Consider the following 27,868-nt stretch of genomic DNA (forward strand, 5'->3'; position numbering starts at 1 on the left):
CCTCAGTTATGACTTGAAGTGGGGATTGTATGACAGTATGTAATATCCCAGTGTCTGCACAGATGATAAATTACATGTTCCAGTGAAACCAGCTGTGACCACAGTGCTGTTATAAATCCTTGGAATTTATGTCCTGCTAAAACTTTGCTGCTATTGTATTCATCCCAATATATTTGTTGCATTTAAAAATCTACAGAAATGTCAGCCAAAGTTTACACCATCAATCTTCTCTGTAGTTGTTATATCCAGGCAACCAACACAGATCATGAAATATTGAAGATTCTTCCATGTTACTTGTTAAGTCCTTACGAGAACACATATGGGTTCAGTACATGTGAGTGAGTATGCATTTGATAAGTGGATCCCAGCTGAGTGTCTTGAACCAGATATCTTTAGTTGCCTGCATTTACTTGGGAAACAGATGGAGAAACATTCGTTATTCATTTGCCTTCTGTTTTTTTATAAGCAAATAAGACATGGGACCTCGACTATTAATTATAGAAGGTGTAATATTAGACGGGTATGCAGAGAGTGACAGATTTACTTTATAATTTTTTGGAAATTAGCTATATTTTGCTTTGTTTTGTAATACAATTCTATGGAGATTTTATGGTGTTATTCATTTTAGATACAAAGTCATACTGTGTGTTACAATCTATTTCCTCAAATTATGGCAATTCTTGCTTAGCTAATGAATGGATGAAGAGACAAAGCAGCTGGTCTCTTGCAATTAGCTTCCTCCTGAGCAGTCTGGGAAAATGGCAGAAAGCTAATATATAATATTTGTAAATTATTCTTTTATGGACCTAACTTTGTTCATTATACCAATGCACATGCATAAACAATATATATGAAAATCATGAAATGTGTTATATCTGCTAGTTAGAGAAATGGTATAGTTGGACAGTCTTCTGCTCATTTGGAGAAATAGCACTAGTGTCAGAAACTACTTATTTCACAAGTCACAGTTAACCTTTGACACTATATATATTACATGTGACCATAAATTGACAGAACTGATAATGTTGCTTTGTTGACTTAAGCAGGCAAAAGACAAAGTTGATCTGTGTTTAAAATTTAACAGCGATGTAAATGCAGCATCCAAAACATGAAGATACAAAGTTAAGTATGCATGTTCCTGTCAAATAAATTACTAGCAATGTTTCATCAGTCATAATCCCAAAGCATTTCCCTCATGCCTATACAGTTCCTGTTTAAAAGTCTTGATTGGTTCTGATTCAACCAGAATCATAGGCAGTAAATTCCAGATCATAACTATTCTCAGCATGATTTTAAAAGGATTTTTTTCTCACAGACCCATTGCCAACAGCATTCCTTTTCCCCTCTGTATCATTTGCCCAAAACTATAAGTCAATGCTTGCTGTTTCTTAGCAATCTACTAATTGGGACAGTTTCTGTCTAATTACCCTAACTAAACCAATCATGATCTTATAGCCTTCTATCAAATCTCCTTGGAACCTTCTTTACTCCAAGGACAAGCTTGCCTTCTCCAGCAAAAGCACCCTGTCCTTCAACATAACAATTATTCTGCTAAATCAGTTCTACATCCAGTACATTTTCATATCCTGTCTAAAACATTGGATGCAGTCTTGAGTTGCAGTATAACCAGCTAGTTTATTTGGTTTAACTAATTCAATATCTTAACCCAGAAGATGAACTGTAATTGCAGTTCAGAAGGCAGATCAGGTCACTTACTTCTGAAATTAATTGAATTCTGTTGCAAAGAAATAGATTAGAAATCTCCCCTTCCTGATTGGACTGCTTCTGTAGAAACTGCTGTGAGTGAAAGGGAGAACCTTTCTTTTCCCTATATTGTGGAAATTCCAGAACCCATATTCCAGAATAGCACCACAGATGGGGTCTCTCAAGCAAGTCGTAGTCATAGTCATAGTCATACTTTATTGATCCCAGGGAAAATTAGTTTTCGTTACAGTTGCACCATAAATAATAAATAGTAATAGAACCATAAATAGTTAAATAGTAGTACGTAAATTATGCCAGTAAATTACGAAATAAGTCCAGGACCAACCTATCGGCTCAGGGTGTCTGACCCTCCAAGGGAGGAGCTGTAAAGTTTGATGGCCACAGGCAGGTATGACTTCCTATGACGCTCTCTGCTGCATCTCAGTGGAATGAGTCTCTGGCTGAATGTACTCCTATCCCCACCCAGTGCATTATGTAGTGGATGGGAAACATTGACCAAGATGGAATGCAACTTAGACAGCATTCTCTTTTCAGACACCACCGTGAGAGAGTCCAGTTCCATCCCCACAACATCACTGGCCTTACGGATGAGTTTGTTGATTCTGTTGGTGTCTGCTACCCTCAGCCTGCTGCCCCAGCACACAACAGCAAACATGATAGCACTGGCCACCACAGACTCGTAGAACATCCTCAGCATCATCCGGCAGATGTTAAAGGACCTCAGTCTCCTCAGGAAATAGAGACAGCTCTGACCCTTCTTGTAGACAGCCTCAGTGTTCTTTGACCAGTCCAGTTTACTGTCAATTCGTATCCCCATGTATCTGTAATCCTCCACCATGTCCACACTGACCCCCTGGATGGAAACAGGGGTCGTGAAGGACCCAATGGAATTCACCACATTTGTGAATATAATAAAGGGAATAGATTGTCTATTTTAATTTCTCCACCCCTAACTTTCATCAATTTTCCAACAGCTAGCTGTCTATCTGCAGCTCTGGGTAATGGCCTCTGTTCCAATAAGAACAAATGGTTTGGGGATCTAATAATCACCTCCTTTTTGAAATGGCTCTGATAAGGCATTTGCCGATTGCTTTCATCCCCTTCTGGGAAGCATGCAAAATAGACTGAGATCAATAGAGATTGAGGATAGAAAGAGATAAACAGATCTGCTTAAGAGAAAATAACATCTATTTCTTTCCGTCTCTTGCTGCTCATTTTAGAAGGTTGTTTGACAAAAGGTACAAGTTATGAATATCACCAAATCTCTGAATCATTAAAGAGTCAAAACTCAATGGCCTGTGGTGTTTATATGTTAACAAGCAGCACTGAGAATGGATGGTTTGCAAGTTGCTGGTTGCCCTGTTTATTTTATCACAAATAGAAGATCATCAAGTTATGCGCCATGATATTGCAGTTGTACAAGATGTTGGTGAGGCTCCACCTGGACTATTGTATGAAGTTTTTGTCACCCTGTATTAGGAAAGGTATTGTCAAGCAGAAATTTACAAGGATGTTACCTGGTCTAGAGGGTTTGCATTATAGGGAGAGGCTTGTCACGCTTAAACTTCATTCTTGGAGCACAGGAGAATGAGAGATGACCTCATATGGATGTGGATACAAGACAAGAAGAGAGAGATCTAAAAGATCTGAGAAGTAACTTCTTCACACAGAAGGTAGTGTGTAACTAGAATGAGGATGTGGTTGCAGCAGGTACAATTGCAACATTTCAGAAGCACTTAAGGAAGTACATGGAGGGGAGGGCTTATGGGCTGAACGGGGAGAAACTGGAACTAGAAGGGAAATGCTGTGGTCAGCATGGACTGGAAGGGCTGACGGGCCTGTTTTAACCTTGCATTGCTCTATTAGAGTTTGTTGCCGATTCTCAGGTCGGAGAACTCGGAGAGAAGCAATGTGGCAAACTTTAACACCAGCGAGTTGTTTTGTTTTTGGAGGTCTCCCACTCACTGTGTGGCACCAATATGTCCCTTTATTAGGGAGAGAGAGAGAGCTTGTGGGATGTCAAATTGTCTGGTGGGTGATCTGTACTGCAGATCATGGCCTCTCTTGGGGGCTTTGCTACTGCTTGCTTGGTGGGTGGTGGGTGCTGATGCTTCCTGCTGGAACAAGTGAGGAGGGGGGGGTTCATGCTTTGCTGTTGCTTGTGCTTGGGAGGGGAGGAGAAGGGGGCTTTGTTCCGCCATGTGAAAAAGAGTGAGAATGTGTCAGTGATTGCCTTAGTTTCAGTTCTCAGTGATCTGTCTTTTATGATCGGATATCTGACAGGGTGCGCACATTGATGCTTAGAAGTATGGACAGTAATACAATTGTACACGGTGTTGCTAAAGACAGTCTTGGAGTTCTGCATGCAATTTTGGTCCCGTTACCTAAATCGATTATATGTACATAATAAGCTAACTCCTGGATGAGAGCAGTATTCTATCAGAGAGGCTAAACAGGCTGGGTTTGATTTCAGCTTATGTCATTTAACAAAGTCAAGACTGATAAGCATCACACTCCATATTCCTGCCAATACCCTCTATTCTTACCACAATTTATGAAACAAAAATTATCTATCATAAATTTAAAATTAACAAAGCTGTTATCAGAAGACAAAGCTAATTATACATCTTCCCATTCATGTAGTATTTCTTTTTTAGCATCAGTCCTGAAAGACCTAACTCCAGTTTTTAGTCTGTGCTATTCCTAATCTTCAAAACCTACAAAAATTGTTTGTCTGTTCATTGAATGACCAGTAGCCATCTTCTGTTCCTTATCATCTTGTGTTCTTTGATAAATTATTTGGTTTCATTTCTAGAAGACTCCATTCCTCTTACCTTGTATGAAATGGAATGGAACTATTCATAACCCTGATATTATGTTTGACAAAGAGTTAACAACATGTTAGTGTTCTTGTCATGTTTGCCTATACCCATGGTGGTAGTATTTCCTAAATCAGTCCATGCCTTAGTGCACCGAAATCTTCAGATGTGCCTTCATTAAATCTGGGCTTGACTTACCTTGTCCAAAATTTTGGTACTCTACTCTATTATTTCATTACAGGCCCACAAAATTCCTGTAGATGTTGGAGATCTCGATCAACGTTCGCAAAATGCTGAAGGAGCTCAACAGTGTGTATGGTGGAAAATGAACAGCTGACGTTTTGGGTTGCGTCAAGTCCTGATGAAACAGTGATCGTTTGTTTTCCTCCATTGGTGCTATCTGACTGGCTGAGTTTCCTCCAGCATTTTGTATGTGTTGATTCTGATATTATGTGCTTTGTTGTCAATTTTATGTGGTTGATGACATGCCTATGAAGCATCTTCAGATATTTTAAATCTATTTTTAATTTACTTAGTGAAGTTATTGTCAAGTTTCAACTGTTATATCTGACATCATCAATGCTTCCTGGAAATCTATATAAACAACACCTACTGATGCTCCTTACTCAATACTTTAGTCATCACTTATATAACAAAAATGAACTCTGCAAAGGGAATGTTTTGCAATTTCTAAAACATTCTTGGCTTTCTCTTATCCACTGAAACATCTCAAGATGTTCAGTCTTTCTGTCCTTAATTATAGATTCTTGTAAGATCCCAGCAGCAGATGCTGGGTTAATTGGTCCAATTCTCTAGTTTCCAACTCCCATTGCTTTTAAGTGAAATTGCAGTGGCAGTTTCCATATCTGAAGAAACATTTTCCAGATTGAAAGAAATTTCTGATATTGTTTTTGAGGCTTCTTGTAATTGCACATCACAATTCTAGTGGTTTGTCACTTGTTAAGTGAATACTACAATGATCTCCTCCCTCGTGTTTCTGAGTTGTGGAGGCTCCCCTGGTTACACTATGAAATGAGACATCTCTGCTCTATTCATCTCTTTAATATATCTTTGGAAAGTCACAGCACTGTGCTCTCTTCTGTTAAACCAATAGTCCCTGACAAGCCCCAATAAAGTGCACACTAGTTTCTGTGATCCAAGGCACTTCGCTTTTAAGTGGAACAGAATAGATTTGTACTTCACAGTTCAATATTAAGTAATGCTGAAACCACAAACAAATGGGTCACTTACCCCCATTTGACAGCATGGTTGTGTCTGGTTGAATATTGAAACTCTTTCGATGAGTGCCACATATATTAGGCATTCTATCTTAATAAGAAAAATGAGCACTTGTTAATACATCCTTGTGCCCATTCGCAAGAGCTATCCAATATTGTCATTCTAAATATCAAATGAAAAGTCATGTTTTATTTACGTTAATATCATTGAATTTTCATGATAGACAAATAAAGCAGAAATAAAACTGATATGTTTGAAGTGTAACACCAAGTGTTGGCGCGTGGCCAAGTGTTTAAGGTGTCGAGTTCTAGTGATCTGAAGGTCGCTACTTCAAGCCTCAGCTGAGGCAGCGTGTTGTGTCTTTGAGCAAGGCACTTAGCCTCTGCGACGACACCGGTGCCAAGCTGTATCGGCCCTAGTGCCCTTCCTTTGGACAACATCGGTGGCGTGGAGAGGGGAGACTTGCAGCATGGGCAACTGCCGGTCTTCCATACAACCTTGCCCAGGCCTGCGCCCTGGAAACCTTCCAAGGCGCAAATCCATGGTCTCACGAGACTAAGAGATGTCTATAACACAACTTTAATTATATATCACATTTGTTAACTTTTAATAAGATGAAAGCGTTTCACTTATAATTCAAAATGTTAATGTTATTCATATTCCTATTTGAAAAATTCTTTATGAGTAATACATTTTAAACTTGAGATATTCTTTGAAAACTAGTCTTAAAGAAGAAACAAAAGTGGTGTAACTTCTGAGCAAGATAGAAATGATCATGCTGTGATGTTGTGTGGTTTGGGATGTCTGTCATTCGTGGTGCACCCAGGAATTGACCTTGGGACCTTTATTGTTTGTGGCATATTTTAATGTCTTGAATGTAAAAAATATGATTAGTAAGTTTTCAGATAACATGGAAGTTAGTTGTATGGTGAATAGCGAAGATGGTTCGTTAAGGCTACAGCAGAATATAAATCAGATGTTAAGCTGGTCAGTACCTTGACATTTAATATCGACAAGTATGAGGTGATGCTTTTAGGAAGTCAAATAAGGGTAGGACATATAAAGTAAATAGTAAGTTGTTAAAGAATTTTGATGAACAGAGGGAGCTTGGTGTTCAAGCGCATAGTTCCCTGAAAGTGGCAACACAAGGAGATAGGATGCTTACCTTCATGGATGCTTACCTTCATGGATCTGGATAGTGCATATAAGAGTTGTAATGTCAAGTTGCTCCTTTACAAAATACTCTTTAGACCGTATTTAGAGTGCAGTTCTGGTCACGAGACTAAAGGAAGAATGTGTTTGCAATAGCGAGACTGCATGAGAGATTTAACAGGATGTTACCTGGGAGTTGGAGAAATTCAGTTGTGGAGTGGGATTTGCATCTACTAGGATGAAGGGGGCTGACAGTTCATCTGATAGAGGCAGAAGAAGTCAGAATTATTTCCCATGACTAGAATATCAAAAAAGAAGACAAAATTTTATGGTTAGAATAAGAAATTTTAAAGGAGATTTGAGGACATAGTTTTCTTTAGCACAACAAGTGATTAATATCTGGAATTTGCTGCCAAAGGAAGTGGTGCAGTTGTATACCATCACTCCAGTTAAGTGACATTTAGACAGACACTAAAATTAGGGAAGTCATAGAAGGAAAAAAGCCAAATGTGAACAGACAGAATTAATGTGAATGGTCAAGAAGATTAGCACCACATGCTGGGACAAAGAGGGTGATCCTCTGCAATACAACTCTACAATTCAATGCTAATGTTTCTTTACTATATTTTTTGAACAGGTGTTTGTGTTGGAGAGACAGATCTTTGATTTCCTGGGCTATCAATGGGCACCTATCCTGGCAAACTTTTTGCACATTATCACTATCATTTTTGGCCTATTTGGGACTATCCAGTTCAGACAGCAATATGTTATCAGGGTGAGTAGAACATTTAAAATTCTAAAGTCTATCAACTGTATCAAGAGATATGGAGGGAAATAGTTCAAAAAAGACTATTATGTTGAGTGGTAACTGGATTAGAAAATTAAGCAGAACACATCACATGTCTGTTTGCTTGGTCTTTGAGTTAGTCTCTTGAATCACGTTTTAATTTTCCATTAATTAAGTTTCAAATATAGTTAAGCAATAAGATGCCTTCAAAGATTGATTATAGTTATGTATCGTTGTGAATTATTATTTAAACTGGTTTCCATGAGTTTATAAGTAGATAACAAAAATTATTGAGATTTCAAGGTATGATTTAAAATACATATCTATATATGTCAAATCTGAGTATTTGTAAGATTTAAGTTATTCACAACACTGAATTGCATGCAGTATCACTGCATTCAGTATTAATAAACAAGAGTATATTTTGCTGCAGAAACCAAAGTAGATGCTACTGTAAATGCTCAAAATGCACTGAAAAAACTCTGCAATGTCACATTGCTCAACATCCCACTCATGATATTTATTTAGTTATTGAGATTCAACGCAGAATAGACCCCTCCGACCCTTTGAGCCGCAATGCCCAGCAAACCCTGATTTAACCCTGGCCCAGTCTCGGGACAGTTTACAATGACCAACTAACCTACCAGCTGGTTTGACTTTGGACTTTGGGAGGAAACTGGAGTACCTAGAGGAAACGCTTGCAGGAATGGGGAGAATCTTAATGATCACCATAATGACCTAAAATAATATGGTACATACTTGGCTTTTCTGTTCAGAGCAGTAAAATTATAGAATTCTAATACTGGTTGGGTTGATGGCAAATGTTTTACAATACTGGAAGACTCAGCTTAATTTTAACAATTCTTGTGTTGTAGAAATATTTTCATTTACTTTCTAATGTTATTTTCTAACAGCGATAGTTAAATTCATTTCTTTTGTGGATATCAGTGCCAGAAGACTGAAATATAAGGAGAAATTTGGAATAAAATTCAAATTTTATAGAAATACTTGGAATATTGATTTGGTGACATTGGAGATGTAGAAATACTTGAAATATTGATTTGGTGACGTTGGAGATGAGAGAAACAGTCATTGGACTAAATTGAACTGACCCCCACCCATGCCTGACTGTTTCTACATGTGCTAGCCCAGCAGACATTGAACCCTTAGCAGCTGTGTGGTTTGTAATGCAGATTCAGGGTCAGTGAAAGGCACTTTTGTGCAACACGTTGGTCAGCAAGCATTGAAAAGGTCACTGACGATGGTAGTTAAGGCACAGCCTATGTGTGACTCTGATGTTCAACTGACAACTTATGTAATCAGAAGTCTTTTCATTGTTTAAACTGTCTGCGATGACCAAAGATATAATTTAAATACAAAATTATAAAAAATGCTTTTACTTAAAGACTAGGTTATTATTAATTTAGAATAAAAATTAACATTGAAATAAAAACACATAAATTTACCTGTGAATTACCATTTCAACTGAATGGAGCTTTGTTAATGCATCAGGTATGGCTGGCATGAAGCTGAGGTCCCAGGTACAAAGTGTACCTGGCTCTTTGGCAAATTCTGAAAGAACCATACCTTGGTTCAATTAAAAGTTGAGGTGTTAGGGAAAGGAGGTGTAAAGAAGTCCAGCATTTAGAAATAATAACTAAGCAGGGCACCACAGTAGCATAGAGGTTAGAGTGACACCAGTACAACTCAGAGGTCAAAGTTCAATTCCAGCGTCATTCTGTAAGGAATCTCTGTACTTCCTCCCCGTGGAATGCAGGGCTTTCTCCAAATCCTCTGTTTCCTCCCACAGTCCAAAGACATACCAGGTAGGTTAACTGGTGATTGTAAATTGTCCCGTGATTAGGTTAGGGTTAATTGGGTTTGTCGAGAGTTGCTGGGATGGCATGGCTTCAAGGGTCTACCCGACACTGTATTGCTAACTAAAACTTCATTAATGCTCGTGAATCTCCACATAAACTCTTCTTGGGCTTCATTACAAACTCTTCCATTTTCATCATGCCTAGGTATATCTAGTATGGTGATATATACGCTCCATTCCCATCATCCATCCCTATAACCCACTCTGAATTTGTTGTCTCCACTGCAGAGGAGACTACATTTATGAATACTGTATGCAGTCCAAAGATTTGAACGAGAGGCAAATGAATTACTACTTCATAAGGAAGGACAGTTTCGGACTCTAGATGGTAGAAGGGAAAAGGTAAAAGGGAAAATTGTATATTGGGTTCAAGATAAGACCCTATAGAAAAAGTTGTTCTCAGGCCCAGACTGGACTTTGGTTGACAGTGCTCAGATCAGGTTTGGATCGGGTTTTAATTTTGTTCCAACTTCAAAATTAAACTCGACAGATTCCCACTGGATTTCATAATTTTATCTCCTAAACAACATCAAAGAGATTTTGGGTCATGACTTTCTGTTTTCAAACTTTTTATTTTTCTCTTGCGCTCCCATCTTTTTTATATTTTTGCTCTTTTGGGGTAATGCGCAGCAATGATTAAAAAGAAGCAAGGATTTTCATGATCACCTATGAACTTGTGTGCATTGCTGACACGGCCAGCATTTACTGCCCATTTCTAATAACCAGAGAAAATGTGCTGATGAGCTGTCACTTTGATTTGCAATGGCTTGTGTGATGAAGATGCAGCTGAATCGGAAATATTTAGACCCACTGATGAAAAAGGATCAGTAACACATGTCCAAATCTAAACGGTGTACAGTTTGGATCAGAACTCACAGCTGTTCCCATATGTCTGCTGCTGTTGTACTTTTGGGAACACTGTTAGTGAAGCCTGTAAAAAAGGCTGGTTGCCGCATTTTGCAGATGATATACATTACAGCTATAATGCATCAATGATCGTGGGAGTAAATGGGTTTCAGTCAAACGGACTGCTTTGTTTTGTCTCCAGCCCCTTGGTATGAACATAGATTTCTTCACCTTCCGGTAATTCCCTCCTCCTCCCTTCCCCCCTATCCCTATTTCACTCTGCCCCCTCCCCCAGCAGCCTACCACCTCCCTCATGGTTCTACCTCCTCCTACTACCCATTGTGTTTTCCCCCATTCCTTCTTCACCTTTCCTGCCTATCACCTCCCTGCTTCCCCTCCCCCACCCCTTTATCTTTCCTCTTACTGGTTTTTCACCTGGAACCTACCAGCCTTCTCCTTCCCACCCTCCCCCCACCTTCTATATAGGGCCTCTGCCCCTTCCCCCTTCAGTCCTGACGAAGGGTTCCGGCCCGAAACGTTGACTGATCGTTTCCACGGATGCTGCCCGACCTGCTGAGTTCCTCCAGCGTGTTGTGAGTGTTGCTTTGTTTTGGATGCTGTCCATTATTCTTGGAGCTGTGCTCATGAGCCAAGAATAAATGAGGAGCTCAAAGAAATTAGCGTTATGAAAAAAAAAGTCTTGGAGAAATAAATTGGACTGAAAGCCAATCAGTCACCTCAAAGGTGATCTGCTTCCTGGGATTTTGAAGGAGGTAAACATGGACATAATGGAGGCACAGACCGTTGAGTCTAAAGGCCCAAGATGGTGCTAGCGAGGCACAACGACTTTTTGCAGGCAGTTAACAAAACTAATTATTCCACTAAATATAATTTTTCTGAACTATAATCACTGCAATCCATAAACTGCAATGTCCCTTTGGGAGTTGTGCTTTTGAACTATCTGTACAGCCTGGCATTTTTTGGTATCCTGAAGGATTTGGTGAACTGGACTCTCGAGAATGCAGGTACGGCCAGAGCGGCCATTGCTGAAGTGGACTTCGGGCCAGATTGAAACTTCGGGTCGGATTGAATTGGCATTGAACTGACGTTTAGCCGATTTACACGCTGATCCAGATTTAAAACATTAAGGCATTGAGGCCGAGGGCGAAGGGTGAACCAGTGTTCAACTCACTGCTCTGTGAGGCTTTACTGGCGTCAGCGCTGAACTGAATCTGTGGCTCTGGACTCGCTTGCATCTGTGTTTCATGTATTATTGCTTTACATTTTTATTCTTTGCAGAATTTGTTCTTTTTCACACATTTGATGCTCGATGTTCTTTATAGTGTGGTGTTTTATGTAGATTCTACAATGTTTCACGGGTTTGTAGCTGCCTGAAAGAAGAAGAATCTCAAGGTTATATACAGTATACGTACTTTAATAATAAGTGTACTTTGACTTTGACTGTGCATAGATTCTAAAGCATTTCTCACAGAATGGAGGTGTTACGTGTCCAGCAACAATGGATATTAAATTGAGTCAGGTTTTATAAACAAACAACGATATTTATTAACCTCTACTCAAAATATCAAAAAGTAAATGAACAACTAACTTAACCGGAAGTTAACAGGCGACTATATTGAACGAACAGTCAAACTTATAAACTGTTCTTAAAGAGTTCTCATCCAAGCACATACTTAAAGTGCTAAATTCAAAAATCCATGTGATTTATACAGTCATTAAGGAGAGACTTTCCCGAAACAAAGATTTCTTCGAAGCAATGACAAATCTGTTGATCTCAGCCGAGAGATGTCTTGTCCTAAGGAATCACGAGGAAATAAAGGAACTGGCCTTTTGACTGGAGGGTAGTCGCTGCACAAGCCTTCCCGCCTTGGCAGGAGTTTTACTCCAACGTGCATGCCACAATTCCGGAATGAAGATTAAAAAAGTCCATCATTCCCAAGAAGCTGAACGACATTAACGTAACCCAATCCTTTGCTCGGATAACTCTGGTAACGTCTTCACTCTCTGACACTGGACTGTAAAGGAAAACAAAAATGCAACAAACAAAAACTGGCAGCGGTTTTCAAAACTGCCAGCACAACGTTACACTGAAAATAAAAATGAGAACTGCGTCACCATGGCGGCTTTTTCTTTGATACCATGCCATCACGTGACATCACATCATCCCACTGTCCTGTGATCAAACTGTGGGCATGTAACAAGAAAAAACAATAGGCCTAACATTTCTGGAAACAGGGTGAGAGAAAACATGCAACTAATTCAGTTAGCTTTACCGCAGCAATAAGGGAGGTGTATGAATATATTATAACCTATTGCTGAAGAAACTCTAAAAGAATTGGGAAGAGTTTTCTTTGATAAAAGGGAAAGAGAGTTTGACAAATTGTTTAGGACTATTTGAGGTTGTAACTCACAGAATAGAATGGATGACTTGGTTAATTGGTTAATTTTGACCTTCAGAAGCCATTGATAAAGTGCCGTGCGGGAGATCATTTAAAAAGAAACATCTTGTACAGTGTTGGAGCAAGGTATTGATACCAATGTAGGATTGGTTAATCATAGAAACATAGAAAACCTACAGCCCAATACAGGCCCTTCAGCCCACAAAGTTGTGCCAAACATGTCTCTACCTTAGAAATAACTAGATTTACCTATAACCCTCTATTTTTCTAAGCTCCATGTACCTATCCAAAAGTCTCTTAAAAGACCCTATCGCCTCCACCACCATTGCTGGCAGCCCATTCCACACACTCACCACTCTCTGAGTAAAAAATTTACCCCTGACATCTCTTCTGTACCTACTCCCCAGCACCTTAAACCTGTGACATCTTGTAGCAACCAATTGGCAGAAAACGAATCGGCAGAAAACTCAGATTGAGTCATTTTCAAATTGAGAGGATGTGACCAGCGGAGTACCATTAGATCAGTGCTGGATCTCCATCTGTTCACAGCTTATTTCACTGGGAAAATGTAATCAAGCAATATATCTAAATTTGCTAATGGTACAAAATAAGTGCTCATGGGGAGGAGGTAAAAACGTTTCTAGGTGATTGAAATAGGCTAAGTACCAAGGATATTTCAAAAAGACTATAATGATGAAAATTAGGAAGTTGTTCATCTTGGTGAAAATAAAAACACACAGTACTTTCATAACTGATGAGAGCTAGAAAAGTGCTGCCTTTCTGGGGTGACATCAATGTCCTTGTCGACAAATCACAGAGAGTTTAATATGCACGATACCAGACAGCTAGGAATACTGACAGTATATTGCCCTTTATTGCAATATTTCCCTCTTGCTCCAATTATTTAAAGCCTTAGACATACCACACGAGGATTATTGTCCAGATCTTTCACCCTATCTAAGTAAGGATGTACTTGTGAAAGAGAGAGTGCAACATAGAATTTACTATTTTTCTCCAAAGGTGGTGTGAGGAGAGTTTAGCGGTCTATACCTCAATAAAATCAGAGAATCATAGAGAGGTACAGCACAGAAACAGGCCATTCAACCCATCTAGTCTGTGCCAAGATTTTCAAACTGCCTACTCCCATCGACCTGCACCAAAACCATATCCCTGCTATCCATATACCTATCCAAACTTCCCATAATGTTGAAAACTTGGTCGCATGCGCCACTTGTGCTGGCAGCTCATTCTACACTCTCACAAACCCTCTGACTGAAGAGTTTCCTCTCATGTTCCCTTTAAACTTCTCACCCTTCAACCTTAACCTGTGACCTCTGGTTGTAGTTCCACCCAACCTCAGTAGAAAAAGCCTGCTTGCATTTTCCCTCATAACTTTGTATACCTCTATCAAATCTCCTCTCAAGCTTCTACGTTGTAAGGAATACAGTCCTAATCTATTCAACCTTTCTTTATAACTCAGGTCCCCCAGACCCAGCAACATCATTGTAAATTTTCTCTGCACTCTTTCAACCTTGTTTACATCTTTCCTGTAGGTACATGACCAAAACCGTACACAATACTCCAAAACAGACCTCACCAATATCCCATGGAACTTCAACATAACATACCATCTTCTGTACTCAATACATTGATTTATGAAGGCCAATGTGCCAAAATCTTTCTTTATGACCCTATCTACCCATGACACCACTTTCAATGAATTATGGACCTGTATTCTCAAATCCAAAGGTTGTCATAGCCGAGGGTTGTGGTGGGAATAAGTACCCACTACCTATAAAATGCTCCAAATGGCATGTGTCACGAACAGCCTCTGACAACCAAGTCCAATTCTTGGTCTTCACATGTGGCTTAGCTATTAGGCCCGGCGGAACTGTTTCTACTGACAAGAGAAGAGTCAAGGGTGGACCATTGGTGCCTCAAAACCAGTTGCTTCGGCAGGTGGGGCTCATCAGCCTTGGAAGGCAGCCTGCCTAGAAGAAGGAAAACTCTGATTTTAAACCTCCATTGCCTTGCGGCCATACCCACCCATGGGAAAGGCTTTGGGTGTAAACCCTGAGGAAGAAATCCAGAGCTGGGGTCCCTAAGGCTCACAGTCATCAGTGCCCAACCATTCGCTGTGTAAGACCTACCAGGGTTGGACTTACCTAAGTGGAAAACTTCTCACACCTATCTGCATTAAATGTCATCTGCCATTTTTCAGCCCGTTTTTCCAGCTGATGCAGATCCCACTACAAGCCATGATAGCCTTCTTCACTGCCCACTACACCTGGCCATGGAATCCTTGCTTAATAGTATTGGTCCATGGCATGAAAAAAGTTGGGAACCCCTAATCTGCACAGTAAGATATATTCAATGTTTCTCCTGCCTGAGGTCTGTAGAACCAGGGGTCAGCCACTCAGTACAGACTTGAGAAGAAACATCTGCATGCGGAGAATTGTGCATCTATGGAGTTTGCTAACCAAGAAAGCAGAGCAGACTAAGTTGCTGAGAATATACAAGACAGAGATCAATCAACTTTTAGATATTAAGGGAATTGTAGATTAATGGTTTAGAGCAAAAAAGTGGCACTGAACATCAACCATTGAATGGTTATTGAATGGTGCAGTAAGCCCGAATAGCCCCAGCTGATTCTTTTTCATGTGTTGTTATGCTCCTATAAATGACTTTTGTAAATTCTAATGTTATATGCTAGTTGAACGGAATACTTATTTTCTCAATATCTTGAAGGTTTACTGTTGATTGAGATTCAATTTATTTGACTGACCTGTTTTTTTCTTTAGAATGTTGAAGTTGTCATCTCTAGATACAGTGCCATGACTCTGGCTGAGCATGAAATCTTTAGTTATCCACTTAGCCTTTCAAGTTCTTTTAAACAACACGTGGTCAGGATGGGTTCAGTGGGAGGATGTAGGTGGTTGTAGATACCTTGTTGCAGCTAAGAAGTAGATTTCCCATGCACAATTAACATAGGCATTAATAGGATCAGCATGATCCAATCAGACAAGGCTAGCAGAAAGTTAATATTATATATTGATTGGTGCCATCCACTGCCTAGTGTGAATGCCTCCAGTGACTGTGCCAGGCTGGGTTGAGCTGTTTTTACTAACGTTAGTGTTCATGGTTCACAAATCAGGTTCAGAAGCTATTTGTTATCTGATACAATGATAAATCCAATGATAGGCTTCCCAGTGCTATAGTCTATATCTCACTACTGACACTGTTCAGTTGTAGAAACTCAAGCAATTCATGGTATTCAATGCAAGTTTTCCTTTATTTATTAATTTTAAATGGTTTTTCGGGGGGAAATGGTAAAAGGCAAAGTTCCTTCCCCCTGCACTTTGTTTGGCGCATGGCATGGCAGCCTTGCCATTTCTCCAGTGTCTGTCTATTTGACAAAGCCGCATTGGTAGCTGGACACTCAACCAGCACAGACTGAAAGGGTGCAGAGAGCCAGCTGCATTTGAACCCGGGGTCTCTTGTTCTGAGGTTCGGATGCGGATACCACTGTACCACTACACCACAAGCACATTTGGAAAATGGCAGCAATATTATATAGCTTTATATAACTCATTTATATAACTTGATGTGTAATATTGGATGATTGCACTAAAGCACTAAAGTTCTCAACAGGTGATATGTTGACTATCTTCAGCATTTTCCAATTTTATTAGTAGAGTTTTTTGAGGATTCATAGGAAAATTAAGGATATCACCAGGCAGATCCACAGCAGACTAAATGTACTGCATAGCCTCGTACTATTCTATCCGATTAAATGCTTGTGATTTGAAATAAAGGAAGAAGGGATAAATTAGTCCAGTTAATCCTACTATCCTGGCTGCTGCTTATTAAGTTCCTGAAAAAAATCCTGCAAGTAAGCTCAGTTTTCATATGTTTCATTCTAAAACCTTCCACAACGAATCTATGTTATGATAACAGCAGGGGAAAAGGAGAGTAAAATAACTGTAGATTTTGTACTCCATTTACTTGGACTGAAGAAATCTGCCCCGACCTGTCATACATTTCAAACCTTTGCTATATTATTTTCCTCCAGCATTTTTGAATACTCTGTCTTGCATTTGATTCCCTATAGACCCCATACAACATTTACGGCTGGTTCTTGTACCGCTATGCTTAATTATGTAACTGCATCATTAGTGGTGTTTTAAACCACACTTTACAATAGAATGTTAAATAAATTATCCATTCCATAATTGAAACTTAATTGTAGATTTCTTAAGACTAGTTCCTGTTACAATTTACTTTGAAGGCTTCACTATACACTTGCGATATTATTGGCCTTTTGGTGTTCTGATGCATGCTTAGAGTTCTGTTCACTGGCATACAGATGAAGATGGCCTGTTTTGTTTACTTGTAATACAGACCTTTATTTTGTAATGGGTTGAGACCTCAGTGCTTTCACATTTGGCTGTTAGGGTGGAGACAGTTTTGTGATCAGATAAGGACAAGAGGTAGATGATTGAGCATTAGGAGGGAGGCGGGTTGATAGTGGGCATGATTTTGCAGTCGAGGCTAGTTGCAGGATATAGTGTTGAGATTCTAAGGGCACAGTAAATTTTTAATAGAAAGCGCACTTGCAACTGGTTCAAAGTGCTGGACTCCACATACTGGAGGCAGCTTGGGCAGTACCCTTTTGGTGCTGTTGAAGCAGATTTCACAGTGGTAGGAATTTCTGGTTCTGTATGAGTGGACTACACTTGTCTGCAGGCCAATTATGTGTCATTGGGTGCCTCAGAAGTAGTGTCAAAACTCATATTTCCTACTTTTGAAGGTCACTGCATGTACAGTATCAGAATACATCCATACGTGTACCTGTCATTTGGGTTGCACAGTGGTTCAGAGGGAGATGCTGCCTGCTCTCAGCTCCAGGGATCCAAGCTCTGATCTTGTGAAGTCTGTGTGAAGTTTGCATTGTTTCCCTTGCAATGACGTGGGTTTTCACCCAAGCATCTGCTTTCTTCCCATGTCCCAAAGCTGTGTTGGCAGATTAACAGGTGTCAGTAAAATTTCCTTCTGAGAAAGTGGCTGGGAAGATAACCAGGGGACAGTTGATTGGCATGTGAGAGTAAATTGATTGCACGAAGAAAGTGAACAAAAAGGACCTAAGGGAATGTTCTGAGAGCTGACATAGATTTGATGTTGCAAAAGCTCTTTTTTTGCATTCTAAAGGACTATTCAATATAAATATTAAATAATTATGGGAATTATGCTTATATGCCCAAACATAGTCAGCTTTTTCCTATAAAATCAGATCCGATAGAAGATATAAATGCTGTGCTCTGCAATAAGCTATCTAAACGAAGGTGTTTAATGACACCAAGAATAAAACAAGATATGCAGAAATACTCGGTAGGTAAGGCAGCGGTTGTGAAGAGAGAAATATCTAATGTTTCAAGAGTGACCCCTTATCTGTTTATATCTCCACTGTTAGTGCCTGGCCTGCTGAGTGGTTCCAGCACTTTTACAGAACATGTTTTCAATGTCCATTACACTATCACATCAGTGAATAAGTTGCAGACTGGACAAAGCAAGACGGATGCATTATAATAAGTCTATGTTAATCCTTAAGACATAGGAGTAGAATTAGGACATTTAGCTCCATTGAGTCTGCTCTGTCCTTCCATCATGACTGGCATGTTATCCCTCGCAAACCCACATTCTAACCTTCTCCCCGTGACATTTGACACCATTACTAATCAAGAACCTGTCAACCTTTGCTTTACAACCTCTGTTACATCAGAGAGTCTACATAACTATTGTATTAAGGCAAGTGAACTATGCAACATGCAGTGTCTACTTACAAAAGATCAGTTGCAAATTACAGTAAACTGAGCATGTGAACTGAAACTATAGTAAAGTCTCCAAGATAACAGCAGAAAAATTTCTGCAGCAAATTATAGTCAATGGAGGATTAGTAACATAATGCAAATTGCGTGTGTAAAATTAATGGCAGATGTTTACAGCATCGTGGGTTTTAGATGTGATTTGCAGGGATTTATCTACATTGGCCATGAAGATAGATGTCACTGTGTATAGCCGTGAAAGCATTTAGTTACAAATACTTCACGAGGAAGTCATGCTTGTGTATATCAGGAAATCCCTACACCTGTTCACCCAGAGAATTTTATGCCTTAAGCAATTGCTTCGGGGAGGATATGAAGCACAGAGGTAGAACGGTGAAAGTGATGAGTGAAAATATAAATGAGCTCCCAAATGATAGACAGTATGGATAATATTGCAGTGAAGTTGCAGTTATTAAAATGTGTGAATCTTTTAATTAGTGTCAGCATGTCACTAAAATTGTAATGAAGTGGAATCACATACCAAAATGCCAGTCTTGTCAGAAATTATATATAAAATATCTATGTCCCATGGTGTACCGTATGAGGTATTTGTAATATTAGGAATACTGATCAAATTATTACTGTATAAAACCTGCCCATAAATTCAAAATAAAATACTGAATTATTTAGAGGTCAGTCAGTCAGTCAGTCAGTGGGTGCCGTCCCGAATCCGGGGTTGGTGGCTATGCACCTCCATCTTCTTCGATCTTGCACTCTTTTTCTGGCCTCAGCATAACTCAACCCAGTCCATTGCCTCACATTATCGTACCAGGAGAAGGCTCAGGAGCTTGCAGACTCGTACGGCCAGATTTGGGAACTGCTTCTTTCCAAATGTGATAAGACTGCTGAACGGATCCTGACCCGGATCTGGGCCGTACCCTCCAAATATCCGGACCTGCCTCTCGGTTTTTTTTGCACTACCTTACTTTCCATTTTTTCTATTTTCTATTTATGATTTATAATTTAAATTTTTAATATTTACTAATTTTTACTATTTTGAATATTTAATATTTGTGATCCAGGGAGCAGGCTGTGCAGAATCAAATATCACTGTGATGATTGTATGTTCTAGTATGAATTGTTTGGTGACAATAAAGTATAAAGTAAAGTGAAGTGGTTCGCTGCTTTCCTCTTTCCCTTTTTCCTTCTATCATCCCTTCCAATAACAATTTCTGCAGTCCACCACCTCTTAACAAGTGCCTGGCATATTCCAGCTTCCTTTTCTGCACATTCTTCAGCAACTCCTTTTCTCTCCTCACTCTCTTCAACACTTCCATATTACTGACCTTCATCACCCATCTAATTTTCTGCATTCTGCTAAATCACCACATTTCAAATGTCTCCAGTCATCATTGCGCTTCCTTGCATAAGGTCCATGATTCGACTCCATACAACAGACTGCTCCAGATGCAGCATTTCCAAATTCTACAACGCAGCCCAAAGTCCAACCTCTTGCCACACAGCACGTCACTCAGGCTCCAGAACGTTGATCTTGCAATCTCAATTCTTCGTTTAATTTCTGTATCACATTTCCCATCCTCTGTGACCATCTGTCCCAAGTACACAAACTTCTTGACTTTCCATGCCTACGCCGTTAATTTTGATACTGATTTTGGGGACTTCTTTCTTCCGAGATACTACCATCATCTTTGTCTTTGCAGCATTTATTTTCATTCCAAATTGTTCTCCTTCAGCATTTATCTTATCTACTATTCTGAGTAACTCATCCTCAGTCTCGGCTAACAACACTGAATCATCTGCATATCTCAAGTTGTTCACCGTCACTCCACCAATTTGGACATCAGCTTCATCGTTCAACACCCTGAAGATTACCTCTGAGTAAATGTAAAATAATAAAGGGGAGATAACACAGCCCTGGCGAACCCCTTTTTGGATCTCAACTTCCGGTGAATTCCCACCACTAGTTCTTATTACTGCCTTCTGATGCCAGTAGAGACTCACAATCAGTCAAACGTCTTTCCCATCTAGCCCCAATGAGTTCGGGCAATTGACCAGTTGTTCATGATTGACTCAGTCAAAAGCTTTTTCATAATCCAGGAAGCACATGTAAATGTCTTTTTTTTTCTAGACCTCGTTCCACAATCATTCGCAAATTGAAAATCCCTTCATGGGTACCCTTACCCGGTATAAACCTGCTCTGGCACTCATTAATTTCATTAAGAACTGTCCCTTTTATTCTGCTTAGAAGTATTAATAACAAGATCTTGGAGGCATGACTTATAGTTCTAAAGTCTGAGCATTTCATGCTCTTGCTTTTCTTTGGGATCATGACAAACTCTGACACCACAAAATCTGTTGGCCACTTTCCTGTTGAGTAGATTGTATTGCAAAGCCTCATCATCTCCTCAACCTCTGAGTCTCCAAGGCATTTCAACATTTCGGCTGTAATACCATCTACACCACAAGCTTTACCAGTTTTTAAACTTTCCAATGGCTGCTCTTACTTCTGCTACCAAAATTTCCGGACCTTCCATGTTCTTCTCACTCACTTGATCATTTCTAGCATCGTAGTACAATTCCCTAATAGATTCCATCCATCTGCTTTCCACCTTGTCATTCTCAAAGAGTATGTTCCCATCTTTGTCTTGAATAATGCCAGTCCTTGATTGTTTCTTGTTCCTGTTGGTCATCTCTGCAATCTCCCTGTGCATATCCCTTAATGGTGCAACATGTCCATGGTCTCTATCTTTTCACAAAAGACAGATATTTAGAGGTACAGCACAGTAACAGGTTTTTCCAACTCAACATGTCACCATCATCCAAATACACTCATTGTCTGATGAATCTAATAACTCATAGGCGTTGAAATGTGGGAGGAAACTGAATCACCCAGAGAAAATCCATGTGATCACGGGGAAAATGTACAAATAAACACATTACAGACAGCAGTGGAAATTGAACATGGATTGCTGGCACTGTTATAGCTATGCTGCAGTGCCAACCCAAATTCTGAAATTAATTATTTCAAACTTTTTTCATCCGAAATATGGGATGGATAATAGTGGTGACTACTTCAGGTCTATAAAACTATATAACTGGGAAAATCAGATTGGTGCTAGATTCCAAAAAGGGGAATTTCTAGAATGCCTGCGTGATGGCTTTTTAAAGCAGCTCATTGTTGAGCCCACTAGTGGGTCAGCTATTCTGGATTGGGTGTTGTGCAATGAACCAGAATTGATTAGAGACCTTAAAATAAAAGAACCATTAGGGAAAGTGTTCATGATAGATTGAATTCACTCTGAATTTTGAAAAGGAGAAGCTAAAGTCAGATGTTTCAGTATTACAGTAGATTTTCATGTTTGACAAATCTTATTGAATTTTTTGATGAGGTTACTAGGAAAGTTGACGAGGGTAAAGTGGTGGATGTTCTCTATATGGACTTCAGTAGGGCCTTTGACAAGATTCCACACCGAAGGTTAGTTAGGAAGGTTCAGTCGTTAGGCATTAATATCGAAGTAGTAAAATGGATTCAGCAGTGGCTGGATGGGAGACGCCAGAGAGTAGTGGTGGATAACTGTGTGTCAGATTGGAGGACGGTGTCTAGTGATGTGCCTCAGGGATCTGTACTGGGTCCAATGTTGTTTGTCATATATATTAATGAGCTGGATGATGGGGTGGTAAATTGGATTAGTAAGTATGCAGATGATGCTAAGATAGGTGGAGTTGTGGATAATGAAGTAGGTTTTCAAAGCTTCCAGAGAGATTTACGCCAGTTAGAAGAGTGGGCTGAAAGATGGCAGATGGAGTTTAATGCTGATAAATGTGAGGTGCTACATTTTGGTAGGACTAATCAAAATAGGAAATACATGGTAAATGGTAGGGCATTGAAGAATGCAGTAGAACAGAGGGATATAGGATAGTTGAGTGCATAGTTCCCTGAAGGTGGAATCTCATGTGGATATGGTGGTGAAGAAAGTTTTTTTTTGGTATGCTGGCCTTTAGTAATCAATGCATTGAGTATAGGAGTTGGGATGTAATATTGAAATTATATAAGGCATTGGTGAGGCCAAATTTGGAGTATTGTGTACAGTTTTGGTCACCAGATTATAGGAAAGATGTCAATAAAATTGAGAGAGTACAGAGAAGATTTACTAAAATGTTGTCTGGGTTTCATCTCCTAAGTTACAGAGAAAGGTTGAACAAGTTGGGTCTTTATTCTTTGGAGCGCAGATGGTGCACACACCAGGGTTCTGAGTAAGGTGGCAGATGAGATTGTGGAGTCATTAGTAATGATCTTTCAAGAATCATTAGATTCTGGAATTGTTCTGAAAGACTGGAAAATTGGAAATGTCACTCCACTCTTCAAGAAGGAGGAAAGGCAGAAGAAACAAAATTATAGACCAGTTAGTCTGACCTCAGTGGTTGGGAAGATGTTGGAGTCGATTGTCAAGGAAGGAGTTGCATGGTACTTGGAGGTACATGATAAAATAGGCTGTAGTCAGCATGGTTTCCTCAAGGGAAAATATTGTCTGACAAATCTGTTGGAATACTTTAAAGAAATAACAAGCAGAATAGAAGAAGGAGAACCAGTTGATGTGTATTTGGATTTTCCAGAAGGCCTTTGACAAGGTGCCACATGTGAGACTGCTTAACAAGCTATGAGCCCATGGTTTTACAGGAAAGATTCTAGCATGGATAAAGCAGTATCTGATTGGCAGGAGACAAAGAGTGTGAATAAGCATAGACTTTTTTGGTTAGCTACTAGTAGTGGTGTTTCATAGGGGTCTGTGTTGGGACCGCTTCTTTTTACATTATATGTTAATGATTTGGGTGATGGAAATTATGGCTTTGTTGCAAAGTTTGCAGATGATTCAAATATAGGTAGAGGGGCAGGTAGTTTTGAGGAAGTAAAGAGGCTACAGAAGGGCTTAGACAGATTAGTAGAGTGGACAAAGATGTGGCAGATGAAATACAGTATCGGGAAGTGTATGATCATGCACTTTGGTGGAAGAAATGAAAGGGCTGACTGTTTTCTAAACAGAGAGAAAATACAACAAACAGAGGCACAAAAGGACTTGAGAGAGTTTGTGCAGGATTCCTTAAAGATTAATTTGCAGGTTAAGTCTATGGTAAGGAAGAAAAATATGATATTAACATTCATTTCAAGAGGACAGGAATATAAAAGCAAGAATGTAATGTTGAGACTTTACAAAGCACTGGTGAGGCCTCACTTGGAGTATTGTGAGCAGTTTTGGTCCCCTCATCTTGGAAAGGATGTGCTGAAACAGGAGAGAGTTCAAAGGAGTTTACAAAATAATTCTAGGATTGAATGGTTTGTTATATGAAGAGTGTTTGATGGCTCTGGTCCTGTATTCACTGGAATTCAGAAGAATGAGGGGTGACATCATTGAAGCCTATCAAATGGTGAAAGATCTTGATAGAGTAGATGTGGAGAGGATGTTTCCTGTGGTGGCTGAGTCTAAGACTAGAGGACACAGCCTCAGAACAGAGGAGTGTCCTTTTAGAATGGAGATGAGGAGGAATTTCTTTAGCCAGAGAGTGGTGAACCTATAGAATTCATTGCCACAGGCAGCTGTGGAGGTCAAGTCTTTATGTATATTTAAGGCAGAAGTCCATTGATTCTTGATCGGTCTGGGTATGAAGAGAAATGGGGAGAAGGCAGGAGACTGGAGCTCAGAGGAAAATTGGATCAGCCACTATGATATAACAAAGCAGACTCGATGGGCCATAGGACCTAATTTTGCTCCTATATCTTATGGTCTAATGCTCTTATGATATATGACACAAATTAATGCCACTGTTTATCCACATTTTTGGAGTGAATGGCAATGATTTTTATATACCAACTTATGTGCTTGGTAAATTGATTACTTCTGAAAGACATAATATTACGGATATGGAAATCAAAATTTTCTACTTGAAAGACTATCACAGTAGCTGGTTTGTGAGAGTGAGGGAGTGACCCTTGAGCCAGCTTCATTATTCTATAAGTCTACAGCTAATTTTCTATTTTCTATTTTCTATTTTCTACCTCTGTTCTATTACTCCTTGTTCCTCCAATGTCCAAAATCTTTTGATCTCAGTTTTGAAATGCAATTGATTACTAAGCATTTTTGATGAAGCATCTTCTGAATGAAGGAATATCCTTATTTCTGACCAGAAAGGCCAAATTTTATGTTCAGTGTATGACCATTAGTTTTAGACTCCAAAACTAGGGGACTATCTTACTTAATATGCTGAAATAGGCCATTTAACCCCATTGGGACAAGTTAGTTTTAGGTAGAACAATTCTACCCGTCCTCCTCAGAATCAATATCAGAACCAAAGAAAACCAAAAATGCCATAAATTTGAAAAAGAAAGTATTTGGAGGAATGTATATGGAGTGGGAGTCAGTGGTACATTCTTTGCACAGAGTGGTGGGTGCATGAAACGCCCTGCCATGGTTGGTGGTAGAGGCATAGGGGTGTTTAAGAAACTCTTAGACAGGTACATGGATGATAGAAAAATGGAGATCTATGTGGATTGACCTTAGAGTAGTCAAAAGTTTGGCACAATAGCATGAGCCGAAGGGCTAGTACTGTGCTATATTATTCTATGTTCTATGAAAGAAGTGCTGGGAACACTTTGCAAGTTGGGTAGAAAAATTGCTTTAAATCTGAGACACAAAATACTCTGCAGATGCTGGGGTTAAAATCTGAGATCTTTCTTCAAAGTTCAAAGTAAGTTTATTATCAAAGTACTTATACATCACCATATATAACCCTGAGATTCATTTTCTTGTGGGCACACTCAGTAAGTCCATTATAGAACAATAATTATAATAGAAACAATGAAGGACCATACCAACATGGGTGTTCAACCAAAAGCACAAATTGTGCAAATACAAAAAGAAAGACATAGTAGCAATAATAATAATACATATCTACTTACAACTGAGACCACTCAAGCAGCTAAGAGAAGAAAGACAGGCAGAAATGCTCATTAAAAGTAAACTAGTAAATTAGAAGTAAAATAATGCATATATACTACCAAATAACGGAACTTGTAACTGATACGACAGGATACAGGGACAAATTTTATCAACAGTTTATAGTATATTCTCACTCCATGCAAGTAAATGCACAATGAACAGCATATCAATGAAGAGTGATAGTAAAAAGAAAGCTTAATCCGTATAGATATATTAAACCAAATAAAATATGAAATTCCACAAGAGCTAGAAAGAAACCAACTTAAAGACCACAACAATACTACGCAAGAAAATAATGAAGTTGCAACCCACTGAAGCACTGATCAACATACAATTATTTCAACTGCTCCACACTCGGATGATAACAGCGATAAATGGTTCTAAAACCTCCACAAAATGTTGATGATGAAGCTGAGTTTACAGACAAAGTTATCATAATATATAACACCACACTAACAAAGTGCAAGACCCAACAAAAAGACCCTACATATCGAAACAAAATAAGTCATCAAAATTTGCAAGATTTGTTGATAATCTTAACAATATTATATTACTATAACATTTAGGAAAACTTGAAGCATTTGAAGAACTACACTCAATAACATACTGTGCAGCATTAACAGCAGTGCAGTGCAATGGCTCCGAAGTCGAGACACTGATTAATAGAAACCCAAAACTGAGTAATGAAATGAGAACACAAAAATGACAGAAAAGATTAAAAAACAAAATTGAAACCTTAAGAGCTGAAATAGCCCACCTAATAGAGTCTAAAAAGGATAACCCAAGCAAGAAAGTTAAGAGAAAAACTAAGGAAATATAAGGTCCATACAAGATCAGCCTAACAAAAGCACAGTAGACAAAGAAAACAGAATTATCAGTTAAGAAACAATGAAAAAGGTTTGTGTAGGACATTTTAAACTAAAGTCATTACACCAAAATGTTACCAACCCCAGCACAGAATTATCAACAAACACAAGAGATAATGAACTTTGATCCAATATCTTGTCAAACAGGGTGACACATGATCAAGAAGAAAGCTGGATTAGCTGAAAAAGAATGTAAACACACGATTGAAGAAACGTAAATACCTGTGGTTACAATGAATATACTGGAAGAGGTTATAAAAATACCCCCAACTGATAAGTACTGGAAGCAATAATATTTAAAATTATCAAACTAAAAATTGTACTTGCCTTCATCCATACCTTTTAATGCATATCCACAATTTTCTTAAAAGTCCTGAAAAAGTGCCTGAATTTTTCACAGAAGGTAAAAAATATCTTTTACCTAAAGGGGAAATCACGAAAGATACATCAAAATATCATACTATCACTTGTTTCCAAACTATACATAAAATTGTAACATCATGTATCTCACAATTAATCATCATTCACTTACATAACCACAATATACTTACAAATGAGCAGAAAGGATGCCGTAAGGCTATGAAAGGACGTACTGTAAGAACAACTGATAATAGATTCTGTAATTCTAAATCAAGCCTGGCAGAGGAGCTGAAATCTTTCATGTTACTATATTGATTAACAAAAGACATATGACTCTGTCCCACACTCTTGTTTAATAGAAGCTCTTAATATATATAAACTACACCCAATACTTGTGAAATTCCTGCAACATTTGATGAAACATCGGCGTACTGTAATCACCTTATCAAAATAATCCCAGGCATTTTCCAACACAACTCTCCATAGTCCCCTGTGGTTCTGTCTAGCATTAAAACCACCCTCTAATTTACTGAACTAGACAAAAATTGGATATCAAATTGGAAACAACAAAATGAGCTATACCTTAACACATATTTTATACATGGATGATTTGAAACTTTTAGGTTCGTTCATCAGTTAAGCTAAAGTAATTAATTCAAGTAGTAGAACTATTTTCGAAAGATATAAAAATGAACTTTGGCCTGGATAAGTGCAGAACATTAAACATAAAGAAAGGTGTAACAGAACTAATAGAATACATAACAGAGCAGCAGGATACAATACAAATGATGGATGAATATTAAATATACGAGTATCTGCGATATCAACAAGGAAAAAATAGATCATAGCATGATAAAGGAAAAACTTTTGACAGAATTTACTTCAAGGCTTAAGAAAATCTGCCAAACAGAGCTCAGCAGTAAAAATATAACAAAGGCAA

General features: G+C 38.9%; 1 protein-coding gene across 1 annotated transcript in view; it reads left to right on the forward strand.

Annotated features, from left to right (window-relative positions):
* The window catches only part of nkain2 (sodium/potassium transporting ATPase interacting 2), a 663,645-nt gene that overhangs the window by 253,061 nt on the left and 382,716 nt on the right, over positions 1 to 27,868 (forward strand). Inside the window, exon 2 of the mRNA XM_063034222.1 lies at positions 7,573 to 7,710. Within this exon, the coding sequence (XP_062890292.1) occupies positions 7,573 to 7,710 (138 nt within the window). The remainder of the gene's footprint in view (positions 1 to 7,572; positions 7,711 to 27,868) is intronic.

The sequence above is a fragment of the Mobula hypostoma genome, chromosome 2, assembly GCF_963921235.1.
Source record: "Mobula hypostoma chromosome 2, sMobHyp1.1, whole genome shotgun sequence".
Classification (NCBI taxonomy): domain Eukaryota; kingdom Metazoa; phylum Chordata; class Chondrichthyes; order Myliobatiformes; family Myliobatidae; genus Mobula; species Mobula hypostoma.